This window comes from Poecile atricapillus, chromosome 6, assembly GCF_030490865.1.
Source record: "Poecile atricapillus isolate bPoeAtr1 chromosome 6, bPoeAtr1.hap1, whole genome shotgun sequence".
Taxonomy (NCBI): Eukaryota; Metazoa; Chordata; class Aves; order Passeriformes; family Paridae; genus Poecile; species Poecile atricapillus.
In genome coordinates, this window is record NC_081254.1 from 5,513,764 (window position 1) to 5,539,749 (window position 25,986).

General features: G+C 45.2%; 1 protein-coding gene across 2 annotated transcripts in view; it reads right to left on the minus strand.

The window, feature by feature from the left end:
• The window catches only part of MCU (mitochondrial calcium uniporter), a 78,272-nt gene extending 54,006 nt beyond the window's left edge, over positions 1 to 24,266 (minus strand). Inside the window, exon 1 of one of the 2 annotated variants that reach the window (XM_058841322.1) lies at positions 24,064 to 24,266. In XM_058841322.1, coding sequence (XP_058697305.1) covers positions 24,064 to 24,192 — 129 coding nt within the window. In that variant the 5' untranslated portion in view covers positions 24,193 to 24,266. The remainder of the gene's footprint in view (positions 1 to 24,063) is intronic. The other variant, XM_058841323.1, reaches the window with a different exon arrangement.
• Between the last annotated feature and the right edge of the window lie 1,720 nt (positions 24,267 to 25,986).

The following is a 25,986-nucleotide window of genomic DNA, read 5'->3' on the forward strand; positions in this document are numbered from 1 at the left end:
TTCCAGAGGCTTAAATTCCATCCTGACACCACAGTTGATTCCTCACTCAAAATTAATTCATCATTAGAGATGACCCGCTGCCCTGAGACATCCAAAACTCATTACAAGCCATAGGAGCTGAATGCTGCAGGACTGAATTCAATCCTACGTTTAAGAGGTTTTTCCTTCAGGAAGGAGAAGCTCAAGTTGCAAGATTAGTCATGCTTACAAAAGCTCAGGGACAGCTCCACACACCCTGCTGAAAGGGAAAGCCCAGGCTGCACAGGGAGAGTGCTCCAGGCTCTCCAAGAAAGGAAAAAGCCTTGCCCTCAGCAAAAAAAGAGAAAACAGGATTTTAAAACCCCTTGGATATATTTGAACCATTAATAATGTTTTTTTCTTCTATCAAATACACCATTTAATCAACAGGTTTTTTTCCTTGCCTCGATTTTTCTTTCTGTAGACATTCGTGTTTCACAAGTGCCACAAATCCCAGACAAATTACCATTTAGAATACTCTGTGTGTAGATATATAAACTTTGAATTATCATTCAAAATACTGTGTGTGTACATATGTATATATATATATATATGTATATTTGAAATGAAGGCTGTAAATTTGCAAGCTCCTTTGTTACTGTGTTTTCCATCAGAATTATTAAGGTGAATTTGTCCCAAGGGAAAGCAAGAGTGGGTTTTGGTCGGTCTCCTTAACATCTGTTTTCTCTAATCATCCAAGTGTTTTTTCCAAGGCTTTACAGGGGAGGCACTGCATTCATTTCCCAGCCCTCTAGCAGCACTGGGAAGAAAGAGTACACAAGAACTTGAAAGAGACTCCAAGCTCAAACACCTCTAAAAGACAACACTTCACAAATCCACGCTGATATTTCATCAGTCCCCCACTGCCTGTCTCCTGCCTCGCTCCTTCACCTCAAAGGAAAGGGAAATTAATTACTCCAAAGCAAGGAAGGCTGGATGTGTCAGAGCTCCCAATGATATTCAGGATATTCAACCTCCACATCAATGTGCTCACAGACAAATCATCTCACAGCCAAAGAGGGTGGGGGAAGCAAAACACCCAATTTAAGACCAGATGAAGGCACTTGTTCTCTCCTTCAGGTAGGTGTAGCTCACTTCCCAATTACCTAATGAATAATTGCACCTAGAGGTGCTGTCACTCTGGATCCCTTCTTGCACTGCATTTTTATTTACTATATTATTAATTATGTATTTTTATTTATTTACACCAAGGGGCTTAGATTTCCAGTTTTGGGATGTGTTTTTCCAAGTGTGGGGGATTACAGGAGCCCTTGCACTCCCAATTTTTAGGCTAATTCCATTGGGTTAAAGGCTTGAAGTTGGCAGGACCTTTCACTAGAGGAGGCAGAGCTTACATTGATTTAAAACTAGTTGGCCACTGCAATCATTAATTCCTGCACCACCTCCTCCCCTCAAGGAGGGCTGCCTTGGCCAGGAATACAAACAGGGTCTTCAAACAAAGCAAGGCTTCGATCCCAGCTGTGTGCTGGAACACAGATACCACCACCAGCAACAACTCCAGCCAGGATGAACTTTGCAAAACACTTGCCAAGCACTGGAGACAGGTTAAAAACCAAAAAAAACACCCCACAAATAAAAAAATGGGGTAAGCATCTATCAATTCAAGTCACTTAAGAAGCAGACCAGCTCATCACTGGCTTTGGGTTATCCCTTTTGACAGTCAAAAAAACTCCCAAACAGGATATTCAAGTAGGGCTGAGCAGCCAATCACAGGAAATTAATTTTATATTCTGCTAGAGGGAATGAGGCAGCTTCTTTCCAGCTGAGAGCACATAATTATTTGGCACCAACTGGCTCCATCCATCTCAGAAGCTACGACAGTACATGCACAGCCCCTTTTGGTAGGGTAAGTTCCTTTTTCCTTTGTCTCAAATCTATTGGTTGTCCAATTCTACCACCTGCCTGGAGAAATACAAGCTCCCAGGAGGATTTGAGGTCACTATGACACGACAGCCTCTTCCATGCAAATAATTTTGCAAAGCACCAACTCCAGCCACCAAGGACAGGACAAGGCAAGCACCACTGCACAGCCCAGGCCAGACAGGACCTCCGAGACACCTGGAGCTGTTCTCCTCTTTTACTCCAGCTTTAACATGGAACATTACAGCTCAAATAGCTCTAACAGAGTCTGGAAGGAAGGAAGGACATCTGTCCTTATCTAGGGATGTGACAAACGGATGGCAACCACAGCTTTTATCTCCCCAAAGCAGGATGGGTAAGTTAAAAACCCAAAAGGCCCCGTTCTTAACTGTCCAGAGAAGCTCAAGTGAGCCTACTCATCTGTTTTTATAAAATATTGTTCCACTGTAAGAAGGACCTCCTTTTATTTTTAATAAATGCTGTTATTGACGAGAACTATTATTATTAACAAGATGTGGCCAATGACAGCAATTTCTCATTATTCCACATATTGATTTCATTTCTAGAGCAAATTCCAAGCAAAACTCTGAGACTAAACATTTTTTCTTTTCAAGATGGAGACTCAAATAAGGTTTCCTGTCCAAGATAGTTAGAGATGTCATTCTTTTTCCAAGCTGCCTCTAATGAGTAATTTGAGGGGGAGGTTGTTTTTGTTTTGTTTTTAGAGTCACAACCAATGATGGCCTCTCTCTAAAGGAGAAAGAGGAATTCACAGCAAGTAGCTCTGGTGCCAATATTTCGAAAATAAGCAACTTGCATAATCTTAAAAGCATTTATATGGAAGCTCTCCTTCAGAAAGAGGCCTTTGATGACACTGTGGTTTTGACAGCAAGATCCTTATATGGATTCAAACCGCACAAAACATTTTATACAGCAATGCTGATCACTGAGGACATGTTGAATGAATGAATACAGGCCAGAACCAAAAGATCTGTGGAGGCCTTGGGGTTCCTAACTCGAAAGTTTCATACCAGGAATACCAGAGGACCTTGGCAGAGCTTTTGTTTTTGTTTAGACACACGCAGTTTTCCCAAGAACAAGCTTCCTGCCAAAAGAGCTCTCAGCCAGGGATGCTCCCAGAGATCAGCAAGGAGTGACCAAGGATGAGGGGTTTGTGCTGTTCTGCAGAACCTGGACATCAGCCTCCAGAGAAACCCCCAGCACACATTTCCTGAGTATTTCTAATGGAAGCAAGATAAAGGTCATTGCTAAGAAGTGCCATTAGTGTGAACAGGGTGTTACATCAGTTAACCAGGCTGCAGCGCCCTGACAGTGAGACGACAAAACCTTCATCTGCTAAAGCCACTCAGCACATTCCTCTGCACCTCATCTTCCCTTTTCCCTGAAGCCTTCTATCCATGACAGGCTTCCTGTGCCTTTCCACGGCTGAGAACAACACAGAGCTGAGGAGAACAAACTTCTGGCAACAAACCCTAGGCAGCAGCCCCAATATTTCAATTTCACTGCAGCTTTAGGAGGAAAATGCAAGCTGAAGATTTGGTGTATTTATTACATAGCAGTTGAGCTTCCCAAACCTCCAGGGAGAAAACTAGCTGGAAAACATGAGCACAGGCACTAGGAAAACACTCAAAGTGCCTGTAGAGTTATGTACTGTAGCTGCTTGTGCTTCCCAGGGAGTCCTCCTGATGGGAAAACAGGACAGCATTCCCCTTGTTCCCAAGGGCTCGGAGCTCCCGTGCCAGACCTGGTGTAATTCAAGGAGCCAGCACAGGGTTCCTGTAAAGCACACTGAGGAAAAAGAAAAGCTCAATGTATGTTTTGACAGGCTCTGAGCACAAGCTCTTTAAATGGTCAGAAATTAGGTAACAGAAAACTGCATCCAGAACTGTCTGGAGAACTTCTGGATTTCTATTATATTTTTGTGCAACACGACATGAAGCTCCAGAGCAAGACTGCCATAATTAATTTCACTTGTCAACAGATAGATGTGGACATATCCCATCTCACTGAAATGAGAAATGTAATTTACATCTCCTTTGTCACCTGTTAAATCAGAGACTATGCATTAAGCAGGATTAAATTGTGTCATTTTTGCCAAAAGTAACATCATTATTATAACCACAGGGATTCTCAGAGGAAATCCATTCTCCACAGTTTGTTTTTTTTGCTGTGAAAATGATGCTAAGCATTTAAAAATTATCTATAATACGTAGGTGTTTTGCATAAACTTCCTTGCCTGGGTACCAAATTTGAATTGGAGAGCTCCAGCAGCGCTCAGTAGTAAAATCTGATAAATCTTTTCTGCTATTCGAAGAATATTTGTATGCGTGGCAACCTCGTGCTGCAAAAGGCTCTGTTTTGGGTAAAACACCCAAAATCAACACTTGTTTTCCCCAAACCTGGAGACCACCTCAGTCTAGGAGGTTTCTAGGAGCAGCAGAGGAGGAAGGAGAGCAAGGAGCAGGGATCCATGAAGTTAATTCAGCAGGATCCTCCTGGCTGAAAGCATCCGCAGCGCTCTTGGATGTGCCGGGCTTTTTATTTACAGCCGCTGCAGGAAGGCTGGACAGGGATAACACAAGTACCACAACTTCTGCCTCAGAAACCCAGAGAGCAGCTGATCTTCAGGAGAAGGCAAAAAAAAAACCAGTCAGGAGCCTACTCTGTCAATAATCTAGGAACAAAACTGAGGGATGGGAGCAGCTGTGGGTTCAGGCACTGTGCAGCACCATCACGTCTGTACAACTTTTCTGTCTCTGAGACGACTCCATTACTCAGAAGCCTGGATCCATCTGTTCCCATTAGAGTGTAAAATGCCTGGCTGTGACCCCTGCACAGCTCCTTATTGCCACACACACCTGTTCTTCCTCTAGTCAGCCTTCCCATCACCCCAGCACGGTAACACATCCCAGGCCAGCTATAAAATACTTATATCCAAAGAAGAAAAGCACTCTCCAGCTGGCAACCATAGCCTCACCATTTAATCCACATGAATTTCTAGGAAAGCACAGAAAGCAAAGGGTTTGAAATAGCGTTCCTACTTCCAAGGTGCTGCAAAGGAAAAAAAAAAAATTAAAAAAAAAAGCCAAACCTTCTCCCACGCAACTCTTCTGGCTGCTGCAAAATTCTGCTAAACCTGAGTTAGGCTGCAGCCAGTGGGGAGCACTGACAAGCCCTGCAGTGCTCCCAGCACAGCCTGTGCTTCTTGAGGACACTTCTTGAAGCATCCAGCCTGACAGCTCTGCTCCTCTGTCCAGCAGCCTGGTGACTGCCAGCAGTTATCACCCACCACAGCACCCTCAGACAGATCTCTGGCCTCTGCCAAAATACTGGAGACCTCTGAGGAGGGAGTAAAAATCAGACAGATTTGGGAAAGCCCAGTTGTCACGGGTGCAGGGGAAAATAAGCAGGTAAATAACCCAGCCAGGAGCATCAGCTTAGCAGGTACAGCCAGGTACAGCCAGGGCATTCATGGCAATGCTCCCTCTGTTTCTCCATGGGCTTTTTAAGCTCTAAATACCATTTTTCTCAAAGATTATGGCAATAGAAGGGGGGGGGGGGGGAAATAAACAGCAGCACTGAAAACAAGAAATTATGGTCATGTATTAATAATAATTGTAGCAAAACTCTCACCCATCACATGAGGAAAGTGTTTGGATCCTGTCTTGCATTTCAGGAACCCCTCTGCTGCAGCTTTGGTAAACCTTGATAGAACCTCCAACAAAAGCAGGAAACCAAAGACAATAAAAACTTCTCTCAAGTCATCAATACCTACTATCCCCCACTGTCTGTTCAAAGTACACAAGGGGAAGATAACACCAACCTGAAAAAAAAAACCCCAAACCAACCCACACAAGTCTGAACAGCCTCACACTATTTACAGACACACAAATCTCTCTGCACATTGAGAAAAGTCTCTGATTTTGGTACATTTGCAAGGGGCTGTAGGGGGTTAAGGTTGGACATAATCCTGCCTGCCCTTCCCATCCTGTAGACCTGAGGAGAAGCCCAGGCTCACCTGAGATCATTGCTATTATATAGACTACTGTATTATATATGTCTAATCCTGATCTTCATTAAAAAACTACAAAAAAAATCCCTTTTTCTTACACTCAGATTTATACACATTTCTAGGGGCAGGGAGATAAAAAAATAACCCAGACAATTTTTTTACAGGTATAAACACCCTGCCCAGGATCAGCAAAGATCTGCAGACCTCAAAATCACAAGGAATAATTGACTGGTGCAGTCCTAACAAGTGCACAACCACAAGTATTTGCCATCACCTTCCTCCAGATGTTTACCTGCAAACAAATTGGGCATTGAAATGAAAGTATGGAGCAGCTGAGCTTGGTTCAATCAGCTTTATAACAGGTATTTGGAATCTGTTCTCCAGAGCATCCTGCCAGGTTTATGTGCATATTTAACATTACAATTGTGTGGTTTTGCAGGTGAGAAACACAGTTCACACACCAATGCCAAAGTGATTCTTAGTTTATGAAGATATAGATCAAGTTTTCCCAAGTTTAGCCTTTGGAGGAAATGAACCTGGGGGAAGCCTAAAGGAACTAAATTGCACTTATTAAAAAACCACTCCATCTGCTTCCTGGTAAAACATTTCCCTCTCCAGAGATTGCCATGTGAACTGTGCTTATCACCTGAAAAATCACACAACTTTTTGAACATTTTTGAACATTCTGAACAGGTCTGATACAGTCTGTGCTGAGGGCTTTACTGGTTTGGTTTTTTCCCCCTCCCTGCTACACGCCTGTCAAACTGAGCAAGGTGCTCACTTTGACCTGAATAAAGAAAACTGAGTCACAGCTGAAAAAGGCAACATTCCTCATCTGCACTTATCCCACCCCATCAGGGATTCCAGCCTGAAACACCTCGGTAAGGGAAGAAAGAAAACCTCTCATGTTTGTAAACTCCACATTACCCATTCAAAACACAAATGTTGTGTTACTTGTGCCAAAACAGACTAAGGAAGAAGAAAACCACTGTGCACCTGTAATGTCAAACCCCAAACACTAGGACAGCACCTGCAGTTTGCTACCAAGAACATTTCTCTTAATCCAGCTCACACATTCATATTCCCACCTAGTGCCAAAATCTATCACAAAAAGGTGATTCACTAAAGCATGGTGGTAGGGTTGTTTTAGTTTTGAGGTTTTTTTAAAAAATCATTAACAACAATTTCACCAAACAGAACTTGTCCCAGATACTTGACCTGCTACAGAATACCAGCCAACTCCCTTCTCAATCAAGACAGCCCACAGACCTAGGAATAAATCCACCTTAAGACAAGGAAAAAGCATTAATTCCATCAGATATTTGAGAATATTTCTTGCAGTCTGAGATAGGAGCAGACAAACTATAAGAGACACACCACCACCACCTGAGAGCTTCCTCATGAATTCCACCCCTAACACTTGAACTGGTTAGAGAGGAGACAGAGGGTCACATTGAAGGTTCTGTGTGTTTCCATAGGCTGAAGTGGGCACAAAAATGGTTTTCTGCTCAGCCACAATGGCACAGAACCGAGCAAGAGACTCCCAGTTATCCAAAATGTACAGCTGGTACATAAATACAGGCCCTACCTACAATTTCAGGCTATCAACAAAAACACAAGCCAGGGAGGGATGTGCCAGCAGCAAAGGCAGCTCAGGAGGGTGCAGGTAGGATTAATTGTCATAGTACTCAGAGGTTCTACAAACAGCAAATACTCATCCAATAATGCCATGAATGTAAATCCATCCTCCTGCACCAGTCCTCCCGCTCTTGCTGTTTATAGCCTCCAGCAGAAGCCGTGCAGCTATAAAAGAACTCCCTCATTACCACCTGCTCAGCCTTCAGTAAACTCCATCTCTTCAGAAGAGGAAAGACAAATCCACCCCAAGAAGGTACATCTTGCCAAACTGTGTGTGAGATATTCCAACAAAACTGTTTCACCACGGAGAATGCAACTGTGCCTGGGCTAAAGGCAGAGAAAGGAAAAGAGGAGTCAGTCCTAAACGAGGAATGGGGGATTTATTTGCCATTATATTATTTTTCATTGGGAAAAAAAATTGCAGACTGTCATCATCTGTCAGGTCAAACACGAGGAAGGTGAATGGCTTGATTGGTAAAACCCAGGGTGCTGTAACCCAAGATGATTTTCTGCCCAGCAAACACTCCTGGCTAGGAAAAATTCCCAATTACTTTCTCCTGAATTGAAACAAAAAATGTGGTGTTTTGACAGTCCTTCAGAGGAGCAGACCATCAGCTGCTTTCAGTGATCAGAAGCTTAACAGCCATCTAAGGCACTGTTACAGCCTGAAGAGGGACAATTATAATGATAATTCCCCTGAATCTGTCTAAATGCCTACAAAAGGAACACTTTAAATAAAAGCTTTCACTTGGGCAAATATCCAGCCAGCTCCCCAGCAAGACAGAGCTCTAAAAAACAATTTCATGATAAATCTGAATTATTAGGCTTAAAGATTTTCCTGCACACTTAAAATCCCTCATGCAAAAAGCCAGAGGCCTATGATGAAATGAACTGGTCTCCATATCGACCTCGTTCAGAAATGCCACAACAATTTCCCTTATCAGCAGATAATGAAAAACCTATAAACTTCCCATCTCAACCATAATAATTCATACTGCCTTTTCTATAACTACTCAAAAATGTATCAGTCATTGCTAGCCTTAAACAGATGCAGATTAATGCTTGTTTTTCTGAACAAATCCCATCCATTTTCCCCCAAATTATTTCTCAGCCACGCTTCCCAATTAACAGGAGGATAGTCAAACCCAGCATAGTCAAAACCCTTTTAGACTTAGGTGCAATTTTTCAAGTTATTCTCTGGCCACATTCCCAGCTCCACCTTTGATGGAACTTTAAGAACAGGTATTTTCCTTTTCCCTTTTCTGTGTTTAATGTAAAGTGCCCCAGAAGTTCATTACCATGAACAGACACTAAAACTTGAACCAATGCTGATATTCAACACCTCTTAACACACCTCCAAGAGCTGAAAATCTTTACCACCCAAGACTTCCAGTTTTTTATTTTCATGCTGGTAGACAAAAGGGTAAAGATCAGGATGATAAAATAGGGAAGAGAGGAAAAAAAAGATGCCTGCAGAGAACAAGCAACATGACGGGTGGAAGTAGTGAAGAACCTCATTAGTCAAGCAGGAGCTTAATTAAACTGTGAAAAAATCAGCATTGCCCAACTCTAAAATGCAAATACCTGGAAGTATCCAGCCCCAAACTCAGGCATTTCAAGACAATAAAGATTTACAAGGCCTTAAGCAACCTGAGGTGCTTGAATCGAGCCATGCTCCAAAAAGATGGAAGCTGCCAAGCTGCAAGGACTCCCTGCAACAAAAAAAGCACCCAGCCATTCCCAACAACTCCTCAGGTTTACTGCTCATTAATAGCCATAAGGAAAAATTGCAAAATTTTACCTCCTTCCAGCTTGAACACTGAAATCAAAGTCTCTTAACTTCCTTCAAGATGATCCAATTCTTCAATCTAAAAGTTCCCAATGGAAAAACTCACTGGGAGTTTTACTTTTTTTTTTTTTTTTTTCTTTTTTACAGAAGGGTTTTAACTTTTTTCCAAAAGGGTTTTTTAACTTTTTTAATTAAAGTTACCCCCAGGGCAATTATGTACCAACATGATTACCAAGCAAATGACCACCACCCAGCCCTGAACAGGACTTTTAACCCATCAGGTGTGATTAGTTAACCATTTCTTTGCCCATCAGAAGATGATGAGCCCCAGCTGAATGTCCTAATTGGAAGCAATTTCAGCTAAGGAGTTGCCCCTGGTAACTTTTGCAAACCACACCACCACCAGAGTGGTACCTGGATTTATCCCAGCATCTTTTAAACTTTCAATCATCTGCCAGTGAATTGGAGTTTTCATTCCCCCTAACTCTCACATGGTCACACTGCCACCAGAATCACTCAGGTGCTCTGTGCCATGCTCATGCTTGGCAAAAGGAGGAAAAGGAAACCTATTCCATGAGCCCATTTTGAGGAGGGAATATTTCCACACCTAATTAAATCACCAATGCACACCTGCAGTAACACAAAGTCCCAGGGGCTCACTCAGGCAGCAAACCCTGGAATTTTGGTAGCATTACGTAGACACTTCCAAGAAATCCACACATCATTATATTACAAAGAGAATTTTACCAATTTTAGTGTTGTTGAAACAGGCAACTCTGCTTCTCCTTCAACAATGGGAAGGGCTCCTCAGCAGCTCTTGTTCAGGTGATTAAATCTGTATGTCAATTCATTAACTCTTTCTACACAAAATTAACATTCAGTATGAGACAAGCTCATAGAGGACCTGGATTTTCATACTTTTGCTGATAAAAATATTCCTGTTGCAGCAGCCCTACTCCTGCTTGGTAAATACTTTAAGGCCGCACATAGACTGGCATGGAAAAAAACAAGATACATATAGCTTCAGCTTTAGTCAACTTGAATTTTGTCATGAGAAAAGCAACTTGACATTTTAAGAAAGCCTTACACAAAACATCTGCTAGTGACAATTGTTTAGACTTCTGTCTCTAGGAAAAGCCAGATGATCCTGCCCACATGATTTCCTTGAAAAGGCGACAGCAGAATTTTAATATTGACCTCTTTGTTAGCTTGAAAAGAATAAAACTGACTTTATACACAAAAAGGAGGAATTTTTTATCACCATATCCAGTGCCCTGTCACACACAGTCCAAGTAGCAAATATTTGTGTGTCTTCACCTTTATTTACTTTATCTAACCACTTGCATACTTAAAAAAGCATTTCTTTGTCCTTTGCCCTACCGATATAAAAGGCTCATTCTGATCTAAGTACACACATAACCAAGACACCAAGCTGGCTGTAAACCTTCCCAGTTTTTTGAAATGAATTGAGACATTTTTCATGGATTTACTACTAAATTATAAACGAGGATAAGAGGCACCAAAAACATCCCTGATGTAGTTTTCAACTTTGTTAGGTGCTCCCCTTGAGGTGTGAGGAAAGGATGGAGAAGAAAACGAGGTTTGTAAGGCAAAAACCTCACTTCCCCCTGGTGTATCCTGGGGCTAAGTGGTACATTCTCTCTCCACAAAAAGTTTACATTCATGACACACATCCCAAGCTCTGGCCCTACACACAGAGATGGGAAGACTGGAAATGCCAGATAATTACAACACATTAATTCCAGCAGAGCCCCAAAGCTCTCCAGGCAGAAATAAGAGGGGTCACTCAGCACACGCTCCATGCTGAGGAAAACAGAACTGAGGTGGCAGCAGGGGAGAGAGGGATGCTCTCCCATCTCCTTTTTACTCTGTTCACCACTCTCACCTGGGCCCCCACACCTTCCTCATCCTCCCTAATGGGCACAAAGCCTCTCCAGCCCCCGGGTCAGGTGGGAATCATCCCCTCAAACCCACCAGGGTGGGGGTGTCATCCACTGCCCTGCTGGTTCTGACCTAGACACAAAATTCCCCCCATTTGTGGGGCCATTGTGCATCCCCTTGTTAATTGTTTTTAAAGCCAAATCCCTTGATACAGGCTGGGAGAGCTGGGGATATTCAGCCTGGAGAAGAAAAAGCCCCAGGGAAACCTGGAGTTCCTTCCAGCACCTTAAAGGGGGGGTTATAAAAAAGAGGGAGAGTGACTTTCTACCACTGCATGGAGCAAGAGGACAAGGGGGAATAGCTTCAAACTGAGAGAGGAGAGATTTAGATGGGATATTGAGAAGGAATTGTTCCCTGGGAGGGTGGGCAGGCCCTGGCACAGGGTGCCCAGAGCAGCTGGGGCTGGCCCTGGATCCCTGGAAGTGCCCAAGGCCAGGCTGGATGGGGCTTGGAGCAGCCTGGGATAGTGGGATCCTGCCTGTAAAAGGGGATAGATTGGGATGGGTTTTAAGGTCTCTTCCAACCCAGACCATTCTGGGATTCTGTGGTATATTAGCCAAGCTGTTAATTGGTTTAATCTCTATCATAACACTTGTGGATTTTTTGCCTTAAAACACCAAAACTCAGTAAATAAATGTTTTCTAGACGGCACACAGAGAAAATGCTCAGTTAAATACCGCAGTGGCAGAAGAGGCCCACAATATCAGAAGAGACATAAACTCCCCTCCTTGGAGGTGCTGGAAAGGAGGGATAGCTTCCCCAGGCAGTAAGCAGCTCTGCCCTTCAAGCTGCCTGCTTTTTTTCCTCAAGCACACACGAATTGCCTCCTTTTCTGCAGCAGCAACCACCCCCAGCATCACTCCCTCGCATACAAATCGAGCTCTAACCCTGGTGCTCCGAAGCACAGCCCCAAGTGCAGATCTGACACCACACAGACACTTCCTAAAGCTCAGGAATGTGACAGTACATTGGAATAGGTCATTATTTTTTATGGCCCTGCTGCAGAAGTGGAATTTTTATGGCTGGTATTATCACTTGAAGGAAAACTGCCCTGAAAACACAGTCGTATATTAAGTGTTATATATCTGTACAGAGTAAATGTAACACTAATTACATTTTTTTTCCCATTTAGTGGCATTAAATCCATTCCTGCTTATCCCCCAGGAAGCCACATAAGCTGCATTAAGACACCCAGTCCCTGAGCAGCCCAGTGTCCATCTGTCTGCAGGATCCCAGAGTCAGGGATGCTCACCAGCTAAACTTCATTCTTCACAGCTCACACTTGCAACAGGAACTCTGCAATCCCAAAGAGGGTTTCCAAATGGGAACAAATAGTAGCAAGTTCAATGTCAGAGGCCAGAAATCCTCCAAGAGGTCCAAACAGCCCTTTTCTTTGGAAGGGACTCACGATCACCACTCAAAGGGCAGCGATTCTTAGAAATTAAATATTTACTCAAAAAACCTGAGAGAATCCCCACAGCCACCTCAGCCTTCCCTGAAAATCTCTTCTGCACCAGACAAGGAAGGATTCATGAAGACAAATCATCTGCTTGCACAGGAACTGCAAAAATTCCTTCCTCTGAAGCCTCTCTGCCAGCAGCAACTATGGAGTTACCTCGGGGCCACCCTGCAGCTCCTGCTTCCCAATCCATGCTGACTCCTCCTGGAGAACAACCAGCTGCTCCTTCTGCACACCTTTACTGACAGAGGAACACGAAAACACCGGGTTTTGCCATCCTCCAACCCAAACATTAACTTTTCCCACAGTAAACAGGTAGAAATCAGAGCATCCTACAACTGCAAGCGCAAAATTGGTGAGGTTGTGTATGGTCCAGTGTCTTCAGTTTCGTGATGGATGCCTGGCAAAGCAGCTCTTTGCCAAAAAACACATCTGAGGAAACCAAGAGAGGCCAAAAAAGATTCATGGTGGCCCTAAAACTCAAAAAGTAGAAGTAATTTTCCAGTCTCGACTGTGAAATAATCAGCAAAATGTAAAGCAACTCTGAATTTAGAAAACTACAAGAAAGCTGGAAATATTTTGATGCTGAAGTTCTGCTCAGTTCACTGCCTGGGATTTGTTAGCAGTATCCATTTAAACCCATACTCTGCCAGATTACTGTCTCACTGACAGTAATTCCAGATTATTTTTCTAAACTGGGATAATCTTAACACAAGCACAGTAAAGAGAAGATGTTTGAAAATCACTTATCTTCAAAGCCATCTTTTAAAACTGAGTTGCAACCTATTCTGAGTAAAAACTGCCCCCAGAAGTCTGAGATTCTCCCAAAACCTCCCAGTGGGAGGAATTAAGAGCACAGGAACTTAGGAATTAAGAGTGGAAGCAACAATTTGGTCCAAAAATTACCATCAGTCAAAGGTCCAAAGGCAATGATTCAACCAACTGTGCTCTAAAACATGAATGTTTAATTTTTGCTATTTCACTTGCATTCTCTTACAATTTTTGCTAACTTTTGATCAAAAAATTCATTTGTAGAAATATAAAACCATGCAGAGAGGGATTAACAGCTCGTGCTGGATGAAGTGGACATTTTACACCTCTACAGATTCCGCTTGGGTTTGTGCTTCAGAAACTAAACTTGCTGGAAGACAGAAGAAAAGGGAGAGGACAGGGAGAAAGTTCTTTACCACTGGAGGCTCTGGAGTGCTAAATCAGCACATCACATAAAATTAATCTTGCTGGCCACCGGTACTTAGCCCTACTAAGAAAAAAAAAGAAACTAGCAGCTTCAGCAGCAAAGTGGCACATGTTTTATTCAACTTTATTATTCTAAATCCTACCTGAAATATTACTTAAAAGCTTTTCTATAAAGGAAATACTTTATGAACACCAGCTGGACAAAAAGCAGATGATTTGCACTCTCGCAGGAGGCCATCCTGAAGGCAAACATTCCCATCTCCTCTCTCCTGGACACAAGGGTTAATACACTGTGTCCAACCTCTGAGCTTTGTAGCTCCACACTAATTACTGCAGAGAGGGAAAGAAAATTAATGGCTGGTCAGAGCTGTGGGCAGAAATGAAGCAAGTGTCTAGTCAGAGCCTGGTTATTCTTCTCCTATCAGATTATCTACCTGGAAAAGCCACATCCCAACTAAAGCTGTAAACAGCAATCATAACTGTTAAGACTTTTTATTAAGGTTGTGCTCCTTCAGTCTCTTGTGAAAAAGTGCAATTAATACCCCCAAAATGACTTGGTAGTCTTGTTCTTACAGGAAGGATGAGGGGGGGGGAAAAAAAGAAGCCCTACTGCAAGATAAAAGCCTTAGCACAGGGAAAAAACCTGTGTTTATCACTATGGGTACACTATTAAACAGGGAGGGGAAAGTAACCTTGCAGCAACAGCATTAGAAATACCAAGGGATGGGCAAGAATGGCATCTCTGCACCAAAATTCCCAGAATATAAATCAGAAATACAGGAGAAGTTGCTGAAGTGCTTTTCATGTGCCTGTATTTCCTGTAATTCCTGTACTTATTACAATATAACAGTGATAGATGGCAAAGAGGAATATGAACAGGTGACAACAGCTCGAGCACATCCTATTTTTCATCTACTTTCTTCCCACTCCCACTATTTTTGATTGTCTGCCTGCAATTGTCCTTTCCCTTGATTTTGGGAAATAACCACCTTCCCAGGGAATAAGTGGGATTTATTCACACAGATCAAGCAAGTTACTGAGTTGACTCTGAATATCACACAACTTGAACTTAACTGATTTCAAAAACATGAAGTTATTATACTTAAAATGTCCTTTCAACTTGTGTGATTCTCTTCAGACCAACAAGGAAATAGGCAGGTATTTTTCACAGCAAGAGCTGGAAAGGTTTTGCACTCAGGTAATGCGCAATAAATCCAAATTTCTCTACCAAGAAGTTGTATGGATTTCTCTCATGTTTATGTACGAGCTCTTCATGCATCTCAAACAGCCAAGAGAAGTTGAAGGACTCAGCAAAACACCAGAGCAGTAGGAGGAAGATACAGTAACAGCAGCAACAACAACAACAAAAAAATCTTTTTTTCTATTTTGACTGTTACATTCCTTCAGAAACCAGACTGAGGTCGATCTGGTCATGGGAAAAGCCTCACGTAAGCCAGTGATCAGCAGGACTGAAAATTAATATTAAGGTTCAAGCAGCACAGAGATGAAATCAGAGCTGGAGAACTGCAGCTATAAACACAACCCATAAAATTCAAGTTTAATCATTTAGGATTAAATAAGTTTCATGCATATTACTGCCAGTGGTCAGCCAAGCTGCTCTCTACCAGCTCAGTTATTTACAGCTATTAAATAACTGTATTAAAGTGTTCCAGAGAATGCTTTTTCCAAGGCAAATCATGGCCAAAATAATACACATTTTAAACTACTCATGGCAAAAAAAGGGAAATACACTTGAGAACCGAATTAGCCTAACCTAAAAACAACCCTTGGGATGCCAGTTGGTATTATAAAAATGGAAAGCATGATAATAGATAGAAGGCTGAAAGCTTTACTATTCTTTTTTTATTAGTTTTCTTTAAAAAAGAGGCAGGGCTTTGAGGGGTGTTCAGTGGAAAGGAGGTAAGTGCTGGATTAACTTTTCAGCCAAGGAAATTGAGAAAACGTGGACTTGACACGCAGCCAGTGGGGTCTCCACGTCCTCTGTGGGATGGCACGGCCAGGGCAGGAATTCAGCTTGATGCTGGAGCCCACAGGCCACGTATTTCCACATTCCCAAGGCTGTAAGGAAGCTTGGAAGCGTTTTATGAGTCAGAATCCTGCCTGGAGCATCGTCAGCTCCTGAAGGAGGCAAGCAGAGCTCCTGCAGTGCCATGGAACCCGTGCACCGGCTACTGCGGATACGCAGGGAACGTGGAGATATCCCGGTGATCCACCGTCACACGGCGATGTGGATTCCATCCGAGCGGGAAATCCACACAAATTACATAAATACTGCCCTGAAAACTACTGTGGTACTTTGACATTGTAATTCCAAGAACAAACAGCCCTCTCTGGTGCACTCTATTATATAAAATGTCAGGCTAATCATAGCAATTCAGCTTTATGAGTGTTGCCAAATGTCCTAAACGGGAGAAAAAAGCAGGAGTTACAGTGTTGAGGATGAGTCAGTTACACACCTACACCTCTACAAAAGGACAAATAAAGAAATTAATTACATCTGACTGACCACAACAACAAACAGCTCCTCGGGAACACAGAGTGCCTGCTTTAAATCCCAGAAACCACACTGCTCTAGGCATAGGTGTTCCCGTCTCCTCCTTTCCACTGAAACTGGAATAACTCAGGGAACAACCTCGAGGAGTACGACTGCATCAAACTGGAGTCTGATTATCGTTCCAAAAAAGCCCAAATCTCTCTTCTGAGCCACCAGGAGCAGGTTTTTTTTTTACTTCCATGAAGAAGTAGGTCACGAAAGCAGCAGCTCCACCAAACTCCCTGCCCCAGATCCAGAGTCCTGTGTGCTCCACACAAACTGGAGCTGTGTGTTAGCAGTGGGAGAGGGGAGGGCATCCTGCAGAGTGTGTACCACTGACTGCAAATGGAAAAAACACAATTCAGCACAAGCAAAGGAGCTGCTGTGCAGAGAAAAACTGAATGGTCTGCAAGGACAGCCACCAGAAACAACCCACCTTTAGGGAAAGATGAAAAAAATAAAACAACATCTGTTAAAAACGTTATTTACAAAACAATTCATTTCACAAGTGCCTGCATAGTATCAATGCTCTTCTCAAAATCCTGACTTCCTTGCCAGCTCAAAAAAACATATCTGAGCGGGGTCATATCCTGCCCTGCTCAATCTAGCTCAATAACGAGGTACTTTGTGAAACTGTTTGTTTAAAATTACTCTCTCGAGCGCCAAATGCCAAAAGGAAATATGGAAATGGTCACTCCCACACACACGAGTGAGTGGCTGATTCAAAACCGTGATCTGTTTTCCATGAGAACATGCGTGAACCTGAGTCACGGTCTTTGTCTCGGGATAAAATTATCCTTAAAATAAAATTCATCTCAGCACTCTTCAGCTTTGTGGTCAGAGAAATCCGTGGCTGTTTGGCTTCAGACCAAAGCTCTGTTTTGGGACTGTCGTTACTTAGCAATCACAGCATCACCCAGCCAAGCAACGAGGAACGGATGTCTCAGCTCTTGCGGTGGTTTCCCTCCCTCCCAACACCACGGTTTCCAGCTTCAAAAACAACAACAATCCTCTCAACAACAACAGTGAGGGCACTGACCACAGCCTGAATAAAAGCCACGCTCAGGAATTCTCTAGGCAGCTCATGAAACACAAGGACAGCTCATCTTGAGCTCCTCATCTAGGGAAGGGAAAACATTTTAATATATTCCCTTAATTCAGAAGGGAGTTTCTGGAGCTGGTTTCATTACTAGCAATATGCACTGCTCATGAAACAATTCTTCTCTCTTAACAGAGATGCTGGATTTGGTTCCCTTGAATCCCTTACACTGAAACCCAAGGGAAGGATGCTGCTCTCCACTTAAATGCAACACCCCCAGCCTCGGAAGAAACCACACAGCGCCGTACGAGTGCAATTATCCAATCCACTCAATATTTAGACAATGAAATTTCTGTTGTCACTGCCTCAGGAACAAGTCCCTGGATAACAGGAATATCCTGGCAGCAAGCAGGAGGCTCCCACTGGAGCCCTCATGCATCATAAACATGCCAGGCTCCACCACTCGACCAAACCTTCAACTTACACTTTCCCCCTCTGCAGGAAGCCAAGAGGATTTCCCAAATCACATGATAAACCAGGGCATTTTCATTCCAAAAAAGGAATCACATTTTTCTCCCCCTGGGAAATCTCTGCAGTTTTTCAGCTCACTGTTATTTCAGGGAGAAAATAACTTTTGCTGCCAGCTTTCCCTCCCATCTCCCCCCCAGGAACCTTTGTGATGTTTGGGACAGGCTTCCAATTAATTTAAATGACTATTAAAAGGTTGCTGCTGCACTGCATATTCACAGTGTGTGAGTTTTGTCTAGAAGCAGAAAACACGAGCAGGACGTGGGATATCAAATTATTCTCAGAGGCAAGCATGAATAATGACAGAACAGTATTCATGCAGGAAAATTTGTATAGAAAAACCATCAGCCAGACCCCAGATATTTCTTTTTAACACACAAGTTAAAAAAAAAATCCCACATCACTCCTGTGCTATCTTGAGCAGCCCATTTTCTCTTAATATCCTCATTTGTCAGAGCAGTACTTAAAATTGTCATTTTTGGAGTTGCTTTGCCAGGCAGAAAACTCATTCTCACTTAAGTCCAAACATCTAAGAAAAATGAGGAGGCTAAATTATGAGGATGGATTTTTAAAGAATGGTTGAAATGGAATGACTAACTATTTCCTCTTACAATAATCTGTCACAACTAATTTCCTTCCTACCCTGAATCCATCTCACAACCTCCACCCTGGCCAGCAAGCATCTTTTTGCTGTTCCTTCCACAGGTTTCAGCTGCCAATCCAAAAGAGCTCAGCATCATCAGGAGTCAGTTTGGGCAGAAGAAAACAAGGGTTTAAGACAAGACTGACAGAGCACACGACTGACAATCACCCAGAGCTGGTTTTTATGGTGGTTGCTCGCTCGTAGATCTTTCACAAGTTACATATTTGAGTGAAATTTGAGTTTTAATTATTCCAACGGGCAGTGTCAGAGATTGAGAGTTTCCACATTGCACAGCAGCCCTTTCCTCCTGGGGAAGCCAACAAAAGCAAATTGCTGAAATGAGCTCTCCATTTCCTAATTCCTTAAGAGCTGCCAAGAATGCAGAAAAAGATAGTGGACACGCTCTGTGTTTTACATGAGACAAAAACCATACCCCACGGGCTTGTCCTGCGGGAAACTAATTCCACATCACACTCATGTGCAGCATATTTTCATCTTCATTAAGATGACATCTCATTCTGATGACCAATTGAGACCTTAATAACAGGGAGAAAACCCTTTGCAGAATCTTTAATAGCAGAAGCACAAGTAATTTCATTTTCAGCATTAAATACTCAAGGACAAAATAGCCCTTAGAGCCTGATTGCTGTAGTTTGCACTGGTAAAGTGCAAACACGATGAAATCCCCTCCAGCAATATCCCAGGTGGTCTCTCACCCCAAGAGCACTTCAGAAATAAAAGTATGTCCCCATGGTGAGCACACAGAGCACAGCCTCATCTAGTTTCAATAAATTTCAAATTTTTCTAGTACAGTTCCTCATCCTACCAGAAGCCACAGAAGTAGAAAGCAGCAAGTTGGGATTTTAGGAAGAGCGGCTGATCATTGCAATTAATGAAGAATTATTTTAAAAAACCAAAACAAACAGCCACCCAAATCTAAAACAATTTCTACATTTCCCCAGACCTACAATCAGAAGAATAATTTAAATTGCATATTTGAGTCAGCTCAATGCTATTTTATCGAATGGCAAACTGGTGACTCATAGCACAAATCAGAAATTAAGTCATAAAAGTTACGTTGCACTCTCCAGACTGTGGGGGAACCTAACCTGACAGAACATTTCCTCCTTAAGATGAGTCTTAAAACAGCTTTAGAAAAAGAACAACTTTTTTTCTTCTTCTCTTTCCAAGATTTGGCTCTGGTCAGGAGAGATATACCCCTCCTGAGCACAGCTGTGAAAAATTCCCATTCTGGAAAAAGAATTTCCCTGCACCTTTTGTATTAGTGACAGCATCAACTTGATCATGACTTTAACTTCCTTTCCCATCACAGACCCTACATTTAGAATCTTTATTATTCCCCTTACTATATGGGCTAAATAAGAAATAAAAAGCAGTAATATCATCAAATAACTGTCAAAAAAAACCCAACCCAAACCAACATCTAGTCCTCGTATTGTGCTCCTCTTTCACACAGAGAGAGCACTGAAAGTGTGTTCTCTGATTTTAGCCACTTTCATACATCCAAATATATTTGCTGGTCATCCCCTTTGAAGCTTTAGCTCATGAAAGAATTAAAAAAAAAAAAAAAAAAACAAACACAGCTTTTCAGTCATTCCTTGGAAAATCACAATCAGCAGTATGCCAGGTCAGGGAAACAGCAGTGCAGTTAATTAAACAAGTCTGCCAGCTTCCATCCTCAGCAAAAACACACCCCACAGTCTTCCAAACCTCACCATCCCTGCAGCCACCCCTGAGCTCTGAGAGTGCCAAGCTCCACCTGACAATTTGCATCAAGAGCTGGGCTACAATTTCTCTGCAAGTCCAGGCTGCATAAGAAAAAAAACCCCACTAAATAGACAGTGTATCTATGCTGAATAAAGGGATGTCCCCTGCATCCTCCTCTTGAGGCTTATCCCATCTCTGCTTGGCACAGAGCAGGATCTTTGCAGGATAAACTCTTCACCACATCCTCAAACCTGGCCCACCTGCACCAAAATCCTACCTGGCTTGGAGGATGGATCAGCACAAGTAACCCCCCTCCTCATCTGGCGCAGAAAGAAAAGCCTGCAGGGTGTCCAATACCTGCTCAAAATCTGGCTGTGGCTCAGTTGGGTTCAGTTTTTCCTTCTTAGGCTTGGAAGAAGGCACTAGAAGTCAATATTCCTGATTTGCCCAGAAGTGCCAGGATGAACCACCACAGCAATGCCACACATACAGCCAAGTCCTTGATTTTCTGTAGGTATTTTTGCACCAGCTGACCACATTCCAATCCAACATCACCCAACACCTGGTGACAGGCACCAGGAAACACAGTAACAGGAGCCTCTAGTCTCTGCAGGAAAAAAGCCATGAGGATTTAGGCATTCAACACACAAAAGGAGAACATTTTATTTAAGTATTTTGTCTGTCTCCACATCATTGAAAACTCTTTATAGTTTGCTTCCTTGTGAAGCTTTTCCGGGCCCACTACTAGCCCTTGGGAAGCTGATAATTTCCTTCTTCTTGCTTATCCCTACTCCAGGATTAATGAGTGAACTTCTCATTCAAGTTTCTTGCATCCCCCTCCCCAGATCTCTCACCCCTTGTGATCCTGTTAGGGACAGAACGCAAAGACTCGAGGTCTTCTCCCTAAGGGATTGTTCCTGTGAGAACATCTCCATGCTGAGCCCACTGAGCTTTCCCAGCTCCCTCAGGTCTCAGAACTCTCAAGCAAGCTGTGAATGCTTTATTCAAGCCCTGTGTCTCCCAGTATGAATGTACTTCCAAATGTTCCTTCATAATCCAAGTATTTGTTCACGAGCAGGGACCTCTCACCCTCTCTCCCATTTGGTGTTATCCAAACCTCCTCCTCTGTACTTCACCCATCTGGAGGAGCTTTTTGTTTGTTTTGCAGCACTGTCCTCTCACAGTAATCTGGTCTACTTCTTCCAGCATTATTTATATTGCTTTTGAGAGAACTCATCCGTAAGACCACTTAGCATTTCCAGCCTGTTTCAAAGAAAGCCCATTTTATTTATCCCCTCTGCGAGAATCCAACCATCCTGAGAAATACCCAAGTGAAATTGATGGCACTAAAAACAACATTGCTCAGACACACCTGATATAATCACTCTATTAATTACACTCATATTATACAAACTCTTCCTAAGTCCTTCTTCATATAATCTACGGTCTCAGGAAGCTTGTACATCCCAGTCCCATCACAGAGCAGGATTGATTCTTCATCAGCCATAACTGATTGATGCAAGCCTAACCTGTCCCAACCACTTCTGATAACAAAGACTCAACAGCCTTCCAGGAAATAATTCAGCATTTCACTGCTCTTACTGTCAGTAAAGATTGCCAGCACCCTGCCAAGCCCCTCTGCTCACACTGTGAACCCATCATTTCTCCCACCCGCCATGGATTTGCCTGATTTTCTGCTTCCTCTTTGCAGCAACACCTCCATTCAATTTCCTCTTTATAATGAAGCGCTCCAGTTCTTTTAATTTTTCCTTGGAGATCATTTATTCCAGGATTTAGCTGCTCTCTCTCAGTGGTCTGCAGAGGCTCTCAAGTGCAGTGTGAGGGAAAGGATAACTCGTCCCTGCTGTGAGGGGATAAACAGGCACATCACAGATGCTGCCAAAAGGAGCTGCTGGCATCCTGGATCCTGACCCACTTGAACCCCATCCCTTGGTTCTCGGGGATTCAACCAAACCGACCTGCACACAACCTCCCTGTTGAAAAAAACCCCAAAAACTAATGACTGTAACAGCACAGCCAGGCTGCCAAAAATTAAATAGCACAGCCCAATGAAAGCCAGGAGGGCTTTCTAATCATCAGTCCCCAGGACAGGAACAAAATCCTCCTCTTTCCCCAAGCTCCTGAAGGTTCTGAGAGTAGGATTTTAACATACCCACATCTCTGTCACGTCTACTCAGTATCCTGGGAAAACACGAGAGATTCATGGCTTTTTAATGTTTTTTTTAACAATTTTCTCCCACATTTACTGCTACACTTAACCCAGGGAGTGAAACCAAGCACGGATCTGAGTCTCCGTTAAACCAATCGCAAAGGTCAATTTAAATTTAGACAAACACAAATTATTTGCCAGGGCCCCACCGCTAAAAGGAGACATCTCAAATATGAATTAGGGGCTCTGGAAAGGCCATTCCACACCTGAGCAGGTGCCTGCAGTCAACACACGTGGGAACGATCGCGCTGCCAATGCGGGACCGCCGGGATGGAGACACCCGATACCGACGGAACCTCGGGCATCCCCTCGCTGCCAAAACACACCGGCAGGGGCGGAGGAACGAGCGGCACCCTGAAGATCCCAGGCACAAACAACTCTTTAAACAGCACCCGAGGGACCACCAGCGATGGATCCGCCGCTCCAGAGGAGCTCAGAGCCCGCTCCGTCACCTGATTAAAGGCACGATTTTGGTGGCTGCGCGTAGTTCCGTGATTACTTGTTCGGAGCAAAACAAGGGAGCGACAGGTGCACACCTCCGGCAGAAGCTCTTTTACAGGCAGCAATAAAACAGATTGTGGCAAAAGCCAGAAGGATATCCCACGGTTACACACTGTTCCCGTAGTTTAAAAAGAAAAAATAGGGGAAAAAAAAAAACCTCCCGGTATTTTTAGCAAATCTTTCGAGCTCCAAGACGCGACCTGCTACCTTTACAGGTTTTTTTCCGCCCCGAGACACATAGGAAGCTGTGCACTGCCTGTCCCCGCTTTTCCTGGCAAAACCACCGAGGAAAAGGGAGCGAACAGAGCCCAGCCGGCTTTGCCCCCACCGGGATTCGGGAAGCCCCCCGAGCGCCTCTCCCTTGGCTGACCTTGAGCGGGGCGGCAGGGGAAGGAAGGAACAACACAACCCGGGGAAGGGGCGCTGCGCTGCCCGCCCGGCTCGGTGGCGGTGCCGCCGCTCCCGCTCCCGGCGGGGGCTCCGCGCCCCCCGCGCCCCCCCCGCTCCCGGCGGCTCCCAGCGCCACCTGGCGGCCGCGCCCCGCCGCGCCGCGACCCCCGCCCCGGGAGCGCGGCCCCGGAACGCCGGGCAGCGCCGGGCAGCGCCGGCAGCACCGCCCGCTGCCGGGGCGGGAGGGCCGCGGGCTGCCGCTGCCGGAGCGCGACCACGAGAGCTCCGCTGCTGCCGCCGCCGCCGCCGCGCTCAAGTTTCACCCGGTGACGGCGCTAAGAATAAACGCGCAGCTGGCGGAGCCGGGAGCCGCCGCGAAAGCGCCGTGGAGCAGCCACGGAGCCGGGGCCCCCGCGCCGCCCGCCGGCAGCGCGCCCGCCTTCTGAAGGGCACACGGCCGCCGCCTCACTCACCGTCCGGTGTCGCTGCTGCTGCTGACGGCGCCGGCCCAGCGCCGGGAAGCGGCTGGCGGCGGCGGTGAGCGCGGCGGGGCGGCGGCCGCAGAAGAGGAGCGGCAGCGCTCTGCCCGCCGTGGCCGCCATCGCACCGCTGGAGCCGCCCCACGCTGCGGCGGCGGCGGTGGCGGCGGCGGCGGTGCTGCTGCCGCCCGGGCGGGGCGGGGCGGGGCGGGCGCGCGGGGAGCGGCGGGGCGGGGCCGGCCGGCGCCGCTGGCCAATCGCGGCGCCCCTCCGGCCGGCCTCTGGGCCGGCGCAGCCAATCGGCGCCGAGCAGGTGGGCGGCCCGGAGAGGCGATTGGTCGGTGGGCGGGGCCACGCGCGGGCCCGAGGGCAGGGAAAGTCCTCGACGGGGGTGCCGCGGGGCGGGGCCAATGGGGGCGTGGTCAATAATGGGCGTGGCTGGAGTGGAAGGAGGGGGCGCGGGGGGAGCCCTGAGGGGGAACAGCCAGGGACGGGATGTTGGGAGATGGGGAGCACCGGGAAAGGGGTGCAGGGAGCTGGGATGCACTAAGAAGGGGGTGCCGGGAGATGGGGAGTCACTGGGGAGGGAGACCACCAGGGAGAGGCTGCAGGAAGTGGGGTGCAGCAAAAATACCGCCACAGTCCTGGGGATGCAGTGCGGGGGTAGCGCAGGGATTTGGGGCGTCGGGTCAGACTGGCACCCCACTCAACAGCAGTTTCAATGAAGGGGAAGAAAAGTATGTGATCAAAGAATATCTGGATATGCACATATAAATGTATGTATGACAGACGTGGTGGGCTGGGCTGCCAGCATAGACCTTGCAGCACCTGGGCTAAATAAGCAATCTGTGCTCAGCTTTCTCTTGAAAGATGATGTACCTGGATGACTCAGAAAAGACTTCTTCCTCTGGCCTGGGAGTTACTACAACACCGATGGCAGCTCCTTCTTAATTCCTGTTATTTACCCCGCTGTGTTTCTAAAAATACGGAGAGGAGCACGACCAAGTCATGGGATGACACAGATGTGCTTCAGCATCACCCACACCCTCACAGCTCTCCTTTTTCCATCCCCACCTCCCTCCAGTGCTGCCTTCCACAAGTCCTGATGGGTTGTTCTAAGCTTTTCTCCAAGCAATGTTCATTTTGGAGTTTGTCCCTGAGACATTCTCCATCTCAATCCTCAATTCTGGATGGATTTTCCTGCAGGGATGAGCTTTCCCTTCTTTACTGGTTGGGAATGTGTGGTTGAAGCCTCGACTGCATCCTTCTGGAAGGATTTACCCACTGTCTTTCCAGCTTCACACATTTAGCATTTCAGTGATTATTTGCATTTTCTTGGAAAATCAAGGAGACAAATTGCAGCAGCAGCTGCTCCCGCGCTTCACTGCTCAGACAGGAGAGAGTCTTTGCTTGATCCCTGCTTGTTGTATTTCCCTCTTCTGTCATGTTGAAAACCGATGGTGAAAGGAAAAATGCTTCAAAGCAAGGATTTCGAGTAGCCAAGCCCTCAGTGATGACTCCACAGTGGAAGATATTCCCACGCACATCTCGGCAAAGGAGTCACCTCATGGACCACAGCCAGGGTTTCCCTCTCTGCAACATCAGCCTCTCCCTGGGACAGCTCCCGGCATCCCAGAACGCTGGGATTAAAAGCCTAAAAATGGCAAAACTGTGGCGAATGCAGCCTGGGTGAGGTAGAAAATAGAGATTAGAAAGGTAGGAAAGGGGGAGGAAGGCAGCTCCAGGATGGTGAAGGTGCCTTGGGGGCAGAGGCACCTCTTTTCACCATGAACTACCCACCCCTCCACTTCTTTTTGCCTGGGTGAGCACAGATGTGCTCAGGATGAGCCTGTGCTGTCCCCCTCAGGGTTTCGTGCAGGGATCGCTGCCAGCAGCTCCGAGGGAGGACAGGGATGG